Here is a 19,263-nt window from a genome sequence, read left to right on the forward strand (position 1 = left end):
AATCTAAAATATTAATAACATATTATCTTTAAATTATAACCAACCAATATAGCCAATACCATTTAAGCAAAATGTTTTACAGGTTCAGCAAATTTTACATAATGTTTTACGGGACTAATTTAGCCAACGATTATAACCAATGCCGTTGGAGATACTCTTACCACGTTTTTTATGAACAATTTAGAAATATGCGGGGATTGTGATAAGATTTTAAAAAAAATATTCATGGATTGGTTTAGTGTCTCCCGGTCGCTGTCCCGACATTTTCAATTTTCATATAATATATAAATACAGTATTTATATATTATTATTACAAAGATATTAAATATATATATATATATATATATATATATATATATATATATATATATATATATATAGGTAATTCCCATCATTTTGTTGAATAAATGATAAATCTAGTTTTATTTTTGATTGATATTTAAAATATTATATAAAAGAACACGAATATTCCTCCTTTCCTCTCTTCGAATCGTTATGGGAGATAACACTTGACACGCATTTTAAGTCTCCAATAAAATATAGTTTCATATATTATTTTAAATTTTTTCTTTTAAATAAAATTTCTTTAAAAAAATAATTAATACAACTGTGTGGGTGTTTGGGAATAGGGCTTTTGGGCTTAAAAGTCTAGAAGCCCACTTCCTCTTTTCTGCTGTACGTTTGGCTAATGATTTGAAGTACTTAAGAAAGGTAAAAAAAGTCATGAAAAGAAGCTATTAAAATATAGTTTCATATATTAATTTAAAGTTTTTCTTTTGAATAAAATTTATTTAAAAAATAAGTTATAAAACTGTGTGGGTGTTTGGGAATAGGGTTTTTGGGCTTAAAAACCTAGAAGCTCACTTCCTCTTTTCTGCTGTGCGTTTGGCTAATGATTTGAAGTACTTAAGAAAGGTAAAAAAAGTTAAGGAAAGAAGCTATGAAACCTGGCTTCTCTGGGGATTCAGCTTCAGCTTCTTTTAGCCGCCACTTCCCTCTTCGCTTCCTACTACTATTGAATATAAAGATTTTTTTTATTTCAGCTTTTGTCTTCAATTTTATGAAATACTCAAATAAATTAATATTATATATTAATATTTAAATAAATTTTTAAACACACTTATAAATCACTTGAATAGTTAAATGTGAGACATTTTAGTTCATTACAATATATAGTTTCAAATCATAATTTCACTTATTTAAGTTATTGATTGAGAATAAGTTATAATCACTAGTACAAAATTGACTTTTTGAGTCGCACTTTTAGTGTCGGTTATTTTGATAACTGACACCTTTGATGCTTATATACATGCGTCGGTTGTGTGTTTTACCGACGCCTTAGCTCAATTTTTCTATATTTTTCGCGTCGGGTTGTGTCACATAAACGACTCTATTGAGTACAAAAGGTGTCGGTCTTTTGACTGCCGACACTATAGGGGTCCTATTGTGTCAGTCGGTCAAACAACCAACATTATTAATCACTCGACTGTGTCCGCGGTCAAACAGCCGACGTTATTGAGCACTCAACTGTGTCGGTTCTTTAACACCCGACTCTTTTGATAGGCTGTACAGTGTCGGTTCGAATTTACCCGACGTAATATGTGATAATATTTTTTCAAAAAATTTAAAATACAAAATAGAATGTTAATTAAACCGTCGCACTCTTCGCTCGTGCCATACTCTAACTCGCACTCTTTAGTCCTATATTCTAACCCTCTGCTGCCGAAGATTTCTTCACTCACCTATACTCGTACCACGCTCTACCATACTCGTCGGCATTCCGGGAGACCGACGCTGTTGGTCATGACTTTTAGCGTCGATTCTCCAGAAGACCGACGTTGTAGAAAAGCTATAGCGACGCTGATTTAACCAACGTTGTAGGCATACACCTACAACGTCCCCTATATTTGCTACGCCTGTTGATCGACGTCTTAGGGCTATTTTGATTGAGGCTGTCAGGCTGAAAATCACTTTTTTACTAGTGAATAACCGAAGTTTGGTTAAATCTTTTCAGTTATTCCTGAATTATATTTTTAAGATAATCTTAAGAAATAAGTAAATGAAACTTATAACAAAATGAGAGACAAAGCAAACCAAAAACCATTTTTTTATATGATATGAATATTAATCTAATTTGTAAAAATAATTAATCTAATCTAATATTTTCATCAACTTTTCTCAATTTATTTCGCAAATAGCAAATATTTATATTACAAAACTACGAAACTATATAAGTTAAGTTATCCAAATACTTAAAAAAAACTTATAAGTCACGGTATCCAAACACTTATTATAGCTTATAAGTCGAAACCAACTTCTTCTAATCCAATTCTTTACTTTAAGTAATAAGTCACTTCTTTTAAGTACAGACAAACGGCCCCTGTATTTTATATTGATGTTAAAATATATGATAAGTAATGTAAAATAACTGTCAACGAATAAATGAGACTAAAGAAATATATATTATGATTTATGACTTACTAATATAATTTTAATTAATAAATATGTTATTTTATATATATATATATATATGATATTTTTTTAAAAATGAATTTTTTGAATCCCTACTCGAATCTCGTTCCCTGTTCGGGTCATCGATCATGGAGCAGACAAATCTCCGTTCGGAAATCAGGACGAGTTAAATTATTAGTTTTAGATTCGGGATCCGGCTAGTGAAAGTATTCTCCAACCTTAAATTGACCTATGTATATCCTCTGCGGGCTAGTTTCATTAATATGATCCCGAGTTGGAAGGAAAATATTTAATTGATTGCTCTAATATTTTAAAAAAATTACATTTTAATTAATAAGGGGTACATTTGTCATTTCAATGTCTTTTTATTAGATTCTAATACTCGCTTTCCTCTTCTACTTTTTTGAGGTGAAAATTTGGAATAGAAATTTTAATAAACATACTTGTTTTCGTTTCTCGAAGTACTTGGAAGTATATAAATTCTATTACTTACTTTCCTCTTCATCTATAATTATAAATAGATTAAAGAACACGACATTAATCTACCTTCATATTTATCTCAAAATAGACTTGGGAACACGACATTAATAATGCATGATCGATATTCAATTGGTCAAATGACGAGTCGCGCAATCTTGAAATACTATATTTTACCCTTTAGTTAGTTGCATTTTTGTATACAATGGACAATAATCAATAGTAAAATTTTAACCACTCAATTTATTAATTATTTAAATACAATCGTGCATTGAACGGGCTATAAAATTGTATATAGAAGTATTTAACACAGAGTTATAGATGATATTTAGTTCATCTACGTCCAAAAAAAACTTGTATATAGAAGTATTTAACACAGAGTTAAAGATGATAATTAGTCCATCTACGTCCAAAAAAGACCTATCCACATTTACTAGTATCTTATCTTCTTCGTATGACGAAAGACCCATCCATGGCCACCTACGTCTTATGAAGGACCGTCTTATGAAGGTCCTTTCTACCTCCACGGCTCCACCAATATCTTCTGCGTCCAGTGAAGGACTCATATAACTAGGCCTAGTGAGCATTGGTCTCTATCCAACTGGCTTCTCCAAATCCTGGAATTATCATGAACATTGGTCTTTATCCAACTGAGTAAGCATTAAAATACTTAGGTTATCGTGGGAAAACATAGTCCTGGGCCTCTCTGGCCACAAGAAACTTTGTAGTTGCTGTTTCTGCAGGAACAGTTAAGATATTGTTCCAAGCACAATCTGATTGATATTAGGAATCAAGAACAAGAAGCTTTTCTACAATGAAAGTCCAAGTAATTATATGACTGAACTTTCAGCTTCAAAATATAATATTGCCAATGCCGATGATCTTACTCACCAAGATGCAAACAGCAGCTACTCTCACTAATTCGCACTACAAACAAATATGACATACAAAGGGGCAAAAATTGCTGGCTAGTCGGCGTACCATAAAATTATACAATGAATATAGTTTACAACATATAGGAGATGCCTACAAGTCACTGACATGATCAACTAGCTTGAGTCCCCAGCTCATGTCCTCACAATGCCTCACATGAGGAACGACAGCACCTGTGTCAATTCCGGTTTTCTTCTTACAGTCGTAGAATGGAGGGGCATGAAAACAAGGTTCCATAGACATGGCTCTTCGACAAGGTGGATCAGGGGCAGTTGCATTTTCTGGCTTATAGAGAATCCATGGTTTCAACCCTCCTAGTCCTTGAGCTACATATCCAAAAGTTGACCACGAACTTGTAACCAGCTTATCAGTCAAACTCAGCAGATACATTTCTGCCCATGCCTTCTTGTTCTGCATCTTCTTCTCAGTTTGTTGATACTCTTCGTGACTAGGCTGATAAACTCCAATTATTTCACCCGTTACAGTTGGATGCTCCCAATAAATGTCTCTTACTTTATCTAAGTAACCAGAGCTTAACGATGTCATGAGTACAGCTTTTGTCTTCTGATTGGTAGACGGGACTATGATCTGATTGTTTTCATCAACTTCTGGTAGCAGATTTTCCTTCATTGCACAAGCTAATATTTGATCTAGTACATGTTGAAAAGGCCCAACTCCGGTATCAAAGACTCTAATTTGGATACCAATTCTTTCATCTGCTTTTGCCAAATATGCTTCATAGAACCTAGTGATAAGGCCCCAGATGGAATTCGTGGGGTAGAAGAGATACCGGCCTAAGAAGTGGAAAACAGTTTCTTTCTCTGGAAAGAGACTACTTAGTTCTTGCTCAAATGAGGGTATCAAGAAGAGAGAGGGAATAAAGTAATTATCTGTTTTTATAATTAGCCAGTTTATATTCTGAAAAGCAGCTTGATCTTGCTCACAAAAGAATAGCTTATCATGGTCACCGTAATCATGGGCTAGATGGAGATAAAGAAAAGGGGTATCTGATTTCTCTAATGTGGCATTCTTCAATATATTTCCGTAACTATGAGGAGAACGTTGGTCAAACTTGTTGAACTGATTACTGATTGGAAAATCTAATGGAAGAAACCATGACATTTCAGGAAAAGGCTCACAGAAGAGATCAGCCATATCAGTTCCACGGTCAACAAGAAGAACTCGGTTTGTCAAAAGAGCATAAAGAAATGCTGAAGCTAAGGTTAAAATCCTGTTCCCTAAACCACTATAAGATATCCAAACCACATACTTACAGTCAGACTCGGAGGGATTTGGCTGTTGTCCAGCCTTGAGTTTGTCCACTGTTATGTTGTATGACATCGTATAGGGTCCACATCGTTTGAGATGGGATTCATAGCTTCGTAACCTGGATAGAAGGTAAGAAGAAGGCTTGTATTGTGATTCTTTACGATAAGATCCGGAATGGTGCCTACTGAGACAAGATTTTGCATCGAACCCACCAGGAAGAAGGCCCCCAAGCACTTCATCATTCCACACCTCAAACAAGTGGGAGGAATCACTTTCCAGGCTGGTAACTAACCATAGGAGTACATAAAAAGAGGTAAGTAACGGAACAGAAGCTTCACAAGAATGCCATTGTTGAAGTGTATTATCATTTCATTACATATGCTTACTACGCATAACACAACCAATAGTTTGCAGTTTATCGATCCAGTAAATTCATTAAAGGTTAAGTAGGAACTTTACATACTGAGACACAATTTAGCATATAATTCTTGCAAATTCTATAAGTAATAATTCTCCAAAAAAAGTAAGGAAAAATATAAGCTGCATAATGAGGCTAGTTTCTTCTATACACATACAATGATTGTTTCTTTAATTCGATATACAAGAGACCACTTGCAAAAAGAATGTTTCTCTTAGTTCTGTTAGAGCCATTATGTGCAGTTTCTAAAATCAAAAACATAACTCGCTTGCCTACATCAGAGACTCCCCGAACCCTGCTCTCAGATGGACATACTGTCTAATTGGTATAATATCTGGTTTAATTGTTCATTACATCCTCTGCATCTAAAACATTCTGCTGCAACTGTAGGAGTATCTCTACTGACAGCTCAAATTCACAAAATTGGCAATATCAGTAACTCGTTTATCAAATTAGCCAGCATTCCGCATCTAACTAGAACTACCATGTATCTATTTAAAAGACTTGCATAAACTTATCAAGTCGAGATCATCTTATCAGAATACCAGCTCAGTATAAATATAAAGATACTTCAACACTCTCATTCAGTTCAATAGATTAAAGAGCAATCAATAATTAGCCTAATGAACATACAAACAAATATAAAAACATATTTAAGCAGACTAATGAGACCTAAAAAATAAAATTAAAATATTTAAAATATGAAAAAAGAAGATACCAGTGTTCTGCTGAGGATTGAAGTCATCAAGGGTTCTTGTAGCTTCAGCAACAGCCCAGAGAGCATGAGTACTAGAGTCCTTCAAGATCAAAGAAAAAGAGAAAAAAACAGAAAAGCCCATCAAGCAAATAACAAAAACACCCACGAATCTGAGTGGATTAAGCCCATGTCTAAACCCTCCATCTTCAACAACACGAGACTCAAGGTCATTGCTTCCAGGAGGATCTGAAGCATCCACAACGCCATTAGAGCTTCTGTTGTGCCTCTTCATCATAGGAGAACTAGAACTAAGAGAAATCAAATGGGTCGAAAGAGAAGTGGAAGAGAGTGACGTGGGTTTTGAAGTACAGACAGTAAAGAGGAGAAGTAACTGTAGGAGTAGTCAAGTGATGGGCTGATAGATGTCCATGATTTAAGGACTTATGATGAGCACATGGTGAACGAGTCGCATTTATTTATGGGACGAAACAACACCACCGACTGATAAATTTACCGCATGTCTGTGTTTATTTACCTTAAATTTGCTTCATATGAATGGTAATTATCTGCCAAATTATGGTAAGATGGCGGTACGAAAATAGAATGTAAAGCTTTAGCAAACTATAATTACAGAAATTGATCCATTTTGGTAAGTCAAAAAAGTAAGCTGAGCTGTCGTATTAAAGGTTAAATATCAAAATAGTCACCGAAGTGGAGGTCATATATCACTGAGCTCGCTGATTTGAACGGGGTATCATTTAAATCATTAAAGTCACAATAAATATCAATGAAGTACCTCCAAATTTTAGTTCACGAAATAAAAATATTATTTATAGAATTTTACACATGGTCCTTGATTGCTACCACAACCAAGTAAAAGGTTATGACTTCTAGTATATATGACAATATATTTAGATTTTATCAATTTTTTACTATTTATTTTTAAATAAAACAAAAATCATAATTATATAATAAATAATAAATAGTAAACAAAATTGATAAAAATCTAAATATATTATTATTAATACTAGAAGTCCTAACCTTTTACTTGGTTCCGATAGTATTCGAAAATAATGTGTCAAACTCTATAAATAATATTTTTACTCCTTGAACTAAAATTTGGAGGTACTTGATTGATATTTATTGTGACTTTAATGATTGAAATGATACCCCGTTAAGATCAGTGAGTGAAGTAATATAGGACCTCCACTTCAGTGACCACTTTGATATTTAACCCTCATATAAAATGAATGAAATGAAGGATTTATCTTGTCCGATTTACATCAAAAAATATTAGATATCTCAAAAATTCATTTCATAATATTTGATTAGTTTTATTCATATTTATAATAATGAAATTCTATGTATGCAGGTAAATTATTCAATTAAAATCAGTCATTTGTTTGTCTCGTTATTTAAGAAGAATTTGGGGAAAAAATTAAGATATCTATACTTACTATATTATTAAAGTCGAAGCATTAAAAGTTTGTTCGGTCAGTATTTAGGCCAAATTATGGATCTAATTATTTAATCAATTATCTTTTTTAACTAAAATTATTATCTTTTTTATATTTTCTAACTAAAAAAACTCAATTTTCTAATATGACTCTCTCTTTGCGCTCTTCTAGAGGCGGCAAGCAGTCGGAGTTTCAAAATTCAAATCTTGCAACGGGTAATCAGAAATGGCGGAGGAAGGATGTTGTCAGCTGGACAAGAGAAGAGAGAGATCTCGCAAACTTAATCTGGGCGCACATAAGATGGGTTGATAAGCGGATTTTAGAACAGTTCAATATTGGAGATAAGAGTGCGATTAGAATGGCTTCGGAACAAATCCAGTGAAGGGGTATTGAAGAGTCAAGGAATGGTAATACTGGATACATTGATTCTCAAAGGACATACAATGAAGTCTTGAAAAGCTTTGGTATACCCGTGGAAGACTGAAAATGAAGTTCAAGGAGAATGGATAAAGATAGCCCATAAAAAGAAGTTGAGTCAAAAGCATATGAGCAAGATAAGCGAAACTACCATTATCTTTTTGCATGATATTCCGGAAGCAACTACGGGGAAGGAAGTTTTGAATTTGTTCCAATCATGCGGAGCGATACTAGATTTCATTCTGCCAAGGAATAGAGATAAGGGTGGCAAGAGATTTGTTTTGTCTACACAACTTGCCAAAGAGAAGCGGGTGCTTCGGTCATAAGTAATGCGAAAATGGATAGAGCTAGGTAGCAAGATTGAGATGTCGATTAATGCGAAGAAAGGTGAATTGAGGAAATCTGGCATAGAAAAGAACAGTAATATCCAGATGAATTCCGGGGGAAAGATTCGCAGGATGGGAAAAGTTCTGATTTTGCAAAAAAAAACTTTTTGAATTTACTGAAATTGAAATTGATGAGGATGTTGAAAAAGCACTTCTTGAATGTGAGGTAGGATTAACCTGATTCGTTGAAAACGCTGAGGAATTTCAGACTAAGCTGCAGGATATTGGATTGGGCAAATACAGAGTCTTCTCCATATCAAAAATGAAGTTTCTTATAAGGAAGGATAATGCTAATAGTTGGGAAGATTTAAATAACATTGATCTCTCAGTATGGTGTCATAACTAGAGTCATTTGGCTGGAATGCAAGGGATTACCAATGCCAGCATGGAAAGAGGAAAACCTGAGAGTCAGAGACGGAACTACTGAAGGGCTTACCTGGGCTTAAGGCCGAGGTAGTTTTTGAAAAAAAGGTTTAGTAGTTATATATATTATGCAATTTATGTGTTACGTCAACCCAAGTCCACTATCAACTAGATCCAGCCCATCAATATAACAACTAGATATAGAGAATGGAATAGGAAATGCTGAGTAACTAGGTGGAATTCTCATTTTTATCAGTCCCTAGTATAGTGCAGTGAGTATATTTCACTGAAAAAATATGCAGAGGTTCGGCCAGATTTTGGCACTTGGTTGAACTTGGGCAGCCCTTACGAAGGCCGTAAAATGGTGGTGGTTGAGCTTGGTTGGTGTGAGAGAGTTTGTAGATCAAAACCTTGTATATATAACTATATATCTTAAGAAATAAGGTTTCTTAGAAGAAGTATTTTAGAGTAAGAGTTTGAAATTGAATTCTTGAATAATTCTGGAAAATCTCAGCATTTTGATTGCTCTTAGCTTAGTAGAAATGGGTTGGGGGAGAGTTGTATTTATAGGAAAAATTGGAGTGGAAAAAGAAATGAAAATAAAGGAAATTTGATTAAATTCAAATTAAAGTAGGTTTGTCCACCCATTTGTCCCCTTGTCCCATAAAAACATAAAGTAGCTTTCTGCAAGAGTTGACATTAATCTTGTGACAAAAATCTCAGCATCAAATGTTTTATAAGAGTGGCACACAATACGAGATTACGGTTAAAAATCATTCCAATAAATTTATTGTTGAGAAGAAAATTTATTGTACTCGGGAAACTCTTGAATCTAGTCAACACGAGAAATAACATTTGTGGTAGAGAAGAGAATTAATTTATTGTTTATAAAATTAGACAGTTCAAGGGTTAAAAGCAATAACCCGTATGCTGGGTTATCACAGGGACTGTTATTCGCTAACTGGTGGTGATCGAGTCATATAGCGATACCACCATGATGGATGACCTGCTATAAATTTTTTAATCTTGATGTGTATCATTAATTATAGTCTTTCCTATGAATCTGCGATGATTGTTTTACTCTGCTAAATCTGTTTGTGAATGTTATTGTGTTGAATCCATTGATCTGGCTTAGCAATCAATTGCTGATTCTTGTACTTATTCATAATCTGTGGACAGTGAAGAATGAATATGACACATATTCGAAGGACATCACAGAAGCGAGGGGGAACAAGGGCAAGGAGAAGGCGCACCAGACAAGCTAGGATGAGGGTTAGATGGAATGTTCTCGTTGTGAAGGAGAATTTGGTGATCTTTGTAAATTACGTGTATGTACATTATATTATAGTAATAATTTAGGCAGATTTGTAAGGATACGATCGATCCTGGACTTGTGAGGCGAGAGTCTATATGTAGTATGTAATAACAGGTATGACAGAGATGGTGTTCTGACCTAAATTCACGGAATGTGGGTTTGAACGTGTAAGTCTAAATGTAATGTGTTACGTGGGGATGATAACTAAACAATAGAGTTGGCAGGTAGATAATACTAAGCCAGTATATGAATCAGAAGATACGAAGACAAAGGTCGAACAAGCCATCTACAGTCTTGAAGGAATAAGTTTACTTGAAGAAGTTCATTAATATGTTAATCCCTCGGTGAAGAATAAAGATTGAAGTATTGAAGATTGTGAATAGGGCTGAGCAAAATCGAACCGAACCGAAATAACCGAACCGAACCGTACAAATTCGGTTCAGTTCGGTTTGGAAAATTTTAAAATTCCGGTTAGTTCGGTTTCCGGTTATAACTGAACTAAAATTTCGATTCGGTCCGGTTTCTGGAAAGCATAATTTCGGTTTAACCGAAGTAACCGAAGTTTTATATATACATATATATAATGTTTTAAAATTATATGTATGTATAATATTAATAATATTTAATAATAATAATAATACATAAGTAAAGTATTAGATATCAGATGTTCAGATTTGCCTTGCGCCTCCATTCTGCCGACTTGCTCCTTCTGATTTGCAGACTTCCGATTCAAATAATTTAAAGCTTCACATATGTTTAATGGTTGGATCTGCTATATCAATATTTAGGACTTGCACAGATAGGGGGATCTATGATTCTGATTAAGCCTGTCCCCGCGAGTGTAAAAGTACTACATATAATAGATGTTTCTTAAACCTTTACATTTGCAAGCGATCTCGTTACTACGGCGGTAAGCAAATAGATTGCAGAGACGAGAAGATGTTAAAATAGTTGAGGATGACTAACATGAAGTTTGGTTTTTCTTTAACCGAACCGAAATAACCGAAGTATTTTTTAGTTCGGTTCGGTTTGAAAGCTAAGTACGGTTCGGTTCGGTTTGCGAAAATTAAAAATTTTGGTTTTCGTTTATTTCGGTTCGGTTCGGTTTTCGATCGAACCGACCGTTTGCTCAGCCGTAATTGTGAAAACAATAAAGATGTTGTTTAAGTACTCGGAAGATTTCAGTGCCCCTAGAAGCAAGATATATCAGTGCCTATTCATTTATGAAGACAACACCGAGTGGAATCGAAAAAGTTATTTGTCATATACGAAGATTCGGATATCTGATAATTCTAAAGTCTATTAAAGATCATAATGGCAGACCTCAGCCTTGGTGATAAACAAAGTTCGAAGAATTTCAAGAAGACAGAAGTATTTCTGATTTAGTTGAAGTGCTAGAAGATTCCAATTTATCTTGGTTGGTTATTTATAATCAACAATCATAGCAAAACTAACCCAGAACCGACTGATCAATGTTAGCTAACAAAGACGGTACGAAGTTTAATTTCTTGTTAGTCGTTTGTGAATCAGACCAGTGCATTAAGTGTCAGAATGTGCGGAGTTGTTCGTCGTATTTATCGATTAAAGAACTTATCCATTCAATTACAATTGATTGTTTTAGACCCGAGCCGAGCCAAAGTCAAAGCCTAGCCTTAGTCAAGCCATGCAAGTTTACTGCTCTATTTCATATAATTAAAGATTCCACCGAAAAGACAGATTTGGAAGGAACTATTTTATATATATGTGTATATATAATTATATATTTGTAAATGTAGTAATAGATTTATTTGTATGTATATATCTATATATAATTAAATATATGATATTATATATATGTGTGTGTGTGTGTGTGTTTTTTTTTCCAGAAAACATGTGTATATAAGACACTTGGCTCTATACACATAGGAATGCATGTATAAAACGCTAGGTCTTTTTTACTTAGCCAAATCAAGCACCTAGCGCCATACACGTAGGAGTGTATGTGTGGCGCGCCAGGTCCCTTCTTACTTAGCCAAATCTTCATCACCTGGGGCCATACACATAGGAGGTGCCTTAAGCATTCAAGAAAAACCAAGTCAGGACATGGCGCCAATATATATAATTACTTGATACAAGCGCCATGTGATCTTCTACATTGATAGACACTTACACGAGGACCAGGACATGGTAACTATTTAATTATGGTTAGACACTTAGAGGAGGATCAGGACATAGATCCCATTTAATTATGGTTAGTTGTGGATAAATATTTGAATTATGAGTTCATAATTTGCAACATCCTTCGGGATGGATGGTCAAGTTTGTGCACAACATCTCTCAATATTTATACACCGTAGCCTAGTTTTATAACATAACTATTTATAATGGACAGAGCTTGTAATATTTAGAGTGGTCATTTGTAGTCAACCTACATGTTTGGATTTATAGCATTCTTCGAGTTTTATCAATAAAGATATACTTTTGAAAATATTATGTATTGATTTAATATTTTCTATATCCCGAGAAATCGATCCGATAAATATCCGGAACACGAAACTCATTACGGGAATGTAATTTATTTATCTGCAAAAAATTTTAAATTACAGTGAGTATCGTATTCAACTCCTACTTACGATGCTTCGGGAAAGAGGGCGTTACTAACGAGAATCTTTTAGAAATAAATCCGAGGTGCAGATCACCCCATCCAACACCAGATAAATCAAGTGCTCATACACTGTTGGATGCCCCACAAAAAATATATGCAGCTCTCCGCGATCGAAACTATAAATATAGTCAATATTATTAAAAAAATATCTTCTAAATTAAAAAAATTTATAAAATATCTTATAAATCTAATTTAGCCTATACTAATATTGTTAGTATGTATCACAATATTAGGATATTCTAGCATTTTTTTTTAATTAAAATGGAATATCCATTTTTGCCTCTTGTGCTTAGCAAAGAGCTAACCAACCCAACACATAGAATGGGTCCTCGCTCCTTTCTAACGCTTTGATATTTTGTTTGGCACCATCACCACGCGCCTGTCCACGAGCCATTTCATCAGCAGCACACACACCTAGGCCAACCGTTCCAGATAAGCCCAATCACCTCTTACTCACTGACACGTGTCATCCTCCCTCTTTTCTTCTTAATTTCTTCTACTCTTCTTCTTTCTTTCCCACCCAATTCGAGTTGACATATATATCATTGTAAAGTTTGGAACTTTTTTACAGTGATCAAGAATGGCTACTGCTTCTATTGCTTCCTCCACTCTGGCCCAATCACAAGTCAATGCTTTTACTCCAGGCCTCAAGCTTCAAAAGCCCAATTCAATCACCTTTACAAGGTACCATTTTTAATCGATCTCTGTGTCTATTTTCTTGTTTTGTATCTGTTTCTTGATTTCTTGATTGCTATAGTTACTCAATTTGTGCTAAATTTTTGAGTTTTTGGCTTAAGGGGCTTTTTATTTGTTGTTTATTTTGCCGGTTAGAGTCTTTGAAACTCGGAATTAAGGGCCAAACATGGTTAAGAATTTTAATTTTTTTTGATATAGTTGATTGATACAGATTGTGAGCTATTGAACTTGATAAATTTTAGATAATTCCCAATTTTTGAGGATGCACTTTTTGACATTTTACTAGTTTCCGACTTTCCGTAATTTGTAGGTCTGCCATTAATAATATTCTATGACTATCGATTCATTATTGTTTAACACACAAAATAAAAGAATTTTGATACTTGCTAGCTACTTTAATCCTCAATTTCATGGTCACCTCCCCCCCCCCCCCCCCCCCCCCAAACAGTAATTTCATTCATGGATCTTGGAATTGTTGTTACTTAGAGAGCCATGGTTTATTTTTTCTGGTTGTTGGTTTTGGTTCTATCATCATAAACACCGCTAGTTTTTTTGATTAAATACCAGCCAATCGAAAAATTTCTTAGTGACAGTTTATGACTGAACAATTAACAAAGACATGAGGATACAGTCCTACGACTGAAACAAACAGCTTTCTTAAATAGCAATACAATAATTAAACTGAGATTAATTGAGTATCATTTATCTTTTAATTTCTATATGTGTTGGTGCCCAACAGTACAGTATTACTGGTTTACATTAAGCAGAATTTCTAAGCAAAGATTAGCATAAAGTATGTTGTGATGAGCGCTAACAAAAGTATATATTGATAAAAACACATACTAACTGAAAAATTGGACTCGTTCACTTCTGCTGGAAACAAGTAAATTCTTTCTCAATGTCAGTCATATGTGTTTTATGTGTTTAGCTGATGTACCTGTTGTGGCTTTGGAAGATTGTACCAAACGTTTTATTGTCAGATCTGAGCCTTTGTTGCTTGAGTTTCTGTTATTGTGTACATATATGGCTTCTTGAGACTTTTTAGATTTAGCTTTATAAAATTCTATATATCTGCAGGATCTGCACTTGATAATATGAACAATCAAACAACTACTTTTTGCACATTTAACGTGTCAGTTAGTCTCCCGTAATGCAGGTTCTCAGGTTCTTGACCTAGTAAACCTAAACGTAAGGAGAAACTATTGCTAATGATCTCTTTCTTATTATTGGTCCAGGAGAAAGTCTTTGACTGTGGTGAAAGCGAGTTCACGGGTTGATAAATTTTCTAAGAGTGACATCATTGTATCTCCATCTATTTTATCAGCAAATTTTGCAAAGTTGGGAGAGCAGGTGCTGTTCTTTATTTTAATTTTAAACTTTGAGATGGGATTTTGGTTATTATTTTTAAGGAAAAAAAGTGGCATCTAGAAATCTTTTCTGATGAAAGTATGGATTTCTTCTTTTACATTTTGGATAATGTAGTAAAATTAATTTTCAGCATTCTGGCATTTATGCATTTATAAAACAATATGCTTTCATTCTATCAAGTTCCTAATACTATTTTCTATTCCCTTGACCATTGTTACATCTGTTTATATCTAGGTAAAAGCAGTGGACGAGGCAGGTTGTGACTGGATACATGTTGATGTCATGGATGGTCGCTTTGTACCAAATATAACTATTGGGCCTCTTGTTGTCGATGCTTTGCGCCCTGTGACAGATCTACCGCTTGATGTCCATCTGGTATTTTTTTTTTTTTTTTTAGTCCTCATCCTGTTGTATATCGTGACTAATTTGGACTGCTTATTGAAATATGAGTATTTCAGATGATTGTCGAACCTGAGCAGCGAGTGCCTGATTTTATCAAGGCTGGAGCCGACATAGTCAGTGTTCATTGTGAACAAACTGCCACAATTCATTTGCATCGTACAATCAATGAAGTAAGTATATATTCTTTCATGCAACATACTTTCTGATAATTTAATTAGATATTTACTCGTAATTAGGATAAGTGTCACTACTCACTACAAATTAACACAATTCTTCTGCATAATCCTATCCATTGTCCCCGCGTTTGTTCGTTTAAAAAAATTTGGGCAAACCTATTGTTTCTGAGTTTGGCGTAGCTGATAAATTCAATATGTGGACTCACTCCATATCTGTTACAATCAAGATGCAATTAAGGCAAATGGACACAATCAACATGCAAAATTTATGAGTTTATATGAGTGTACAAATAGCAAACACAGGGTAACTAATTTAAAGGAACCATGACCCCAACAGTATGTACCTAAGCTATTAAATAAGCAAAATGAATGCATTCACTTGAACCAAATTTTTTGATAAGTACAAGACAATCAGAGAACTCGGAAGACCTAATAGTCTAATCGAAGCCCATCATGAAGCTTTAAGATACATAATTTTTGTAAATTTGGCACAATACTATTAAAGAATAAAGATCACTGCAATCAGCTGCAAGAACCCTTATTTTAAGACCCAAGCTATATTGAACTGGTAACTGCATTCTGGCTGTTGGTCTGAGTACTGACATAATGACAGAAAAAAAAAAACAAATATTGATGAAATATAGAAGACGTGAAACCCCTGATTTAATACCCGGATTAAACTAGAGAAATTATCCGGATGGAATTAATTACTAAGAGGCGATACTGACTTTTTTTTCCTCAAAAGTAACGCTTTTGCCTAAAAATGAAATCTAAGGTAGTAAGCAACATTTCCAACCGATATACGGCTATGATAATTGGACTCGGCTAGTAGTGTCTGACATGAATATGTGTCCATGTGTCGGACTCGGTATATTGAAAATGTACATGTTTTTTGCCATATATAAGTGTCCATGTCTGACTGTCGAGTGTCGACAAAGGTGCTTCGAGTCAAAATGAAAAGTCTGAGTAACATAGATGTAGGGAATATTGGTTTTAATTTCTTAGGGAACAAAGGTATTTAGTGTTATTTATTTAGCCAGGATCTTTATTTTTTCTACCAGTGATCCCAGTTGGAGATAATTTAATCTATTCTCTTTGATTTTTTTTGGTAGTGGTCAATTACAGAAGTACTAACGCATCTTGTGTCTACTGATCTTCGAACCCTTAACCTCCTATTACGAGGGAGGAGGGGTATTCAGTAGACTACAATGCTAGGGATACTTTATACTCCCTCCGTCCCATCCATTTGTTAACAGTTTTTTTACACTGCTTAGCATGCAATTTAAGGCTCCAATAAAGTATAGTTTCATAACTTATTTTCAAATTTTCTTTTTCTGAATAAAAATTCCAACATTAAATGTTTATTCAAAAGAAAAAAAAAATTAAATTAATATATAAAACTATACTTTATTGGAGCCCTAAAAATGCATGCCAAGCCTTCTCAGCCAAATGGTAACAATCTGAAGGGACAGAGGGAGTATTGTTTTATACTATCGCTCATCTGTCTACTCTACCGCTTTTTAATTCTCAGATAAAAAACTTGGGAGCAAAAGCAGGTGTTGTCTTGAACCCTGGTACCCCATTGGGCCAGATTGAGTATATTCTTGATGGTAAGACTTTTTCCGTGGGTAACGAGGTATTATGATTTGTTATATTGGTATTAGGTTATTTGATACAAGTCATTAGGAGTAGTAAAGAATATATTGTCATGACACCTTAAATTTCCTTACCGACTTTTTTAACTGGTAATGGATTACATTCGATCATCTTGTTTCTTTGATAACAGTTGTCGACCTTGTCTTGATTATGTCGGTTAACCCTGGATTTGGTGGGCAAAGTTTTATCGAAAGTCAAGTTAAGAAGATTGCTGCATTGAGAAAAATGTGTGTGGAGAAGGTATTGGTCTAACATATTTCTCTATGTCACTGTTCTCGGAATCAATCAAATCATAATAATTTGTATATTGCACCCTTGCAGGGAGTGAACCCATGGATTGAGGTAGATGGTGGAGTTGGTCCTAAAAATGCCTATAAGGTGCCATACTAAAACCATATGAATGTATCTTATTTTTATTAATATGTGAATCCCAAATGGATTTGTTTTAGTTTTCTTGTACATATAGCACTGTGGTCAGGAAGTCCAACTAGTCTAGCAACAAGTTGAAGACATTCTTCGACTGTGTGCTTGTTTAATCTACCTTACTCCCATGTATTGATATGCACACCTACATCTTGTACGACTGATGCTATATTAAAATCCTATACCAAAACATCCAATTTAAAGCAAAACCTTACGGATGTCATTTGTTAGTATCCAATTGTATCCCATCTAATGCTGTAGAAGAGTCAGAAATCGGTAATCCATTTTGCACGGAGAAGACTGCACAGTAGATACTATAGTCTATGCATAATCCTGACATTTTGCAAGATATGCATGCTATGCTAATGCTTTGTTAGTTCTCAACAATGATTATGTTAATTTAATATTGTTTTCCATCGTAATGCTGTCAGGTCATTGAGGCTGGAGCTAATGCTTTGGTTGCTGGTTCTGCTGTCTTTGGAGCTAAAGATTATGCTGAAGGCATGAACACAAAATTCACACATTCTTGACAGTTATATAACCTTTTTGAATTCTTGTTCATAATTTTCTGTAGCTTTAACCTTTTTTCTGTGCTGAATGATGATTTTACAGCTATTAAAGGCATTAAAACCAGCACAAGGCCTGTAGCAGTTGCTGTATAAAGTTTTGAAGTCCGTCATATTGAAGTTAAAATCTTCCAGCACTCTTCTTGCCCACGTAGGTTTAACTTTTTCTCATTAAAATTTAGGAAGGGTATATATATGTTTTAAAATTTTCATTTCTAATTTCATTGTTAGAATCATTAAAGGATATTTTTAGAGATCAGGAAATGGTGATGGGAAAAAAAGGAGGAAGATGTAAACATAAATATGTTTTTCCCTTATAAATTAATTGTAGTTACCCTTATAAATCTTTTTTCGTCTGGGGAAATACACAGGAATAAGTTGTTGAGATAAATTTTTTTGTTACAGCCATATTCTGTCAGATTTTTTTTTTCCAGCCAAAGCTCTTTTTTTTTTTTTTTGATAATTTTTTATGAAATCTAATCATATTAAGTGTTGCATTTGCAGATAACAAGACGGATCATACTGTAGCCTCGGATCATTGCAAGCCTGGCTAATGTTGTCAGATACTATTATTTGTTGATTATTAACATGTTAATAGATATACGGATAACAACCATATGCTCCAATTTTTTTAGCAAGAAGAGTGGTGAATAACATACTCCCATAGTAGTTGTAAGAATCAAAGTTGTTAGTACACCTGTATGGCTGTACCCCATTGCGCTTATGAATGTTAGAGTTTGTATGCATATGCAGTAACATCAGATGTTTTCATGCATATACTGAAAAATCAGTGGTTTTTTGTCGCTCAATTTCCAAAATTCAATTGCTGTAAATACTTTTTTAACCTGTCTTACAGTTCTGGAAAACTTGTGTGGTTCTGTGAGTGTCTGATTGGACTCCCGTGTTGTTTTTGATCCGATAAGGTGTTTCTAAGAATATGTAACAGTGTCTGAAGTTAATCTGTTATGGTAGTATTAGTCCCATATCTTCCTCTGTAGCGTATTGACGGAAACAGGATTAAAGAAAGGTTAGTCTGATCTGCTTGCACTCAGTAAAAGTACTGCCCAGAAAAAATCACAAGCATGAGAAGGTAGTGATCAGACACACATAGCATGGACTGGCGTACTA

General features: G+C 34.3%; 2 protein-coding genes across 3 annotated transcripts; one reads left to right on the forward strand and one right to left on the reverse strand.

The window, feature by feature from the left end:
- Positions 1-3,706: 3,706 nt before the first annotated feature.
- On the reverse strand, positions 3,707-6,746 carry LOC108224090 (galactoside 2-alpha-L-fucosyltransferase). Its single transcript, XM_017398641.2, has 2 exons — positions 6,288-6,746; positions 3,707-5,438 (listed from the first exon to the last, which is right to left on the reverse strand). The coding sequence occupies exons 1-2, from the start codon at positions 6,559-6,561 to the stop codon at positions 3,976-3,978; spliced, it is 1,737 nt and encodes a 578-aa protein (XP_017254130.1). The 5' UTR covers positions 6,562-6,746; the 3' UTR covers positions 3,707-3,975.
- A 6,430-nt stretch (positions 6,747-13,176) lies between these two features.
- On the forward strand, positions 13,177-18,944 carry LOC108223300 (ribulose-phosphate 3-epimerase, chloroplastic). Of its 2 annotated transcripts, none has more exons than XM_017397476.2 (10): positions 13,177-13,532; positions 14,780-14,894; positions 15,147-15,287; positions 15,371-15,484; positions 17,022-17,100; positions 17,277-17,386; positions 17,468-17,524; positions 18,001-18,070; positions 18,182-18,286; positions 18,640-18,944. In XM_017397476.2, exons 1-9 carry the CDS (start codon positions 13,429-13,431, stop codon positions 18,229-18,231), a joined length of 840 nt encoding a protein of 279 aa, XP_017252965.1. In that variant the 5' UTR covers positions 13,177-13,428; the 3' UTR covers positions 18,232-18,286; positions 18,640-18,944. The 2 variants fall into 2 exon arrangements, with proteins under 2 accessions (XP_017252965.1, XP_063949639.1); XM_064093569.1 differs by having other exon boundaries at positions 13,312-13,532; positions 18,182-18,290.
- The last annotated feature ends 319 nt before the right edge of the window (positions 18,945-19,263 follow it).

Source organism: Daucus carota, chromosome 5, assembly GCF_001625215.2.
Source record: "Daucus carota subsp. sativus chromosome 5, DH1 v3.0, whole genome shotgun sequence".
Taxonomy (NCBI): Eukaryota; Viridiplantae; Streptophyta; class Magnoliopsida; order Apiales; family Apiaceae; genus Daucus; species Daucus carota.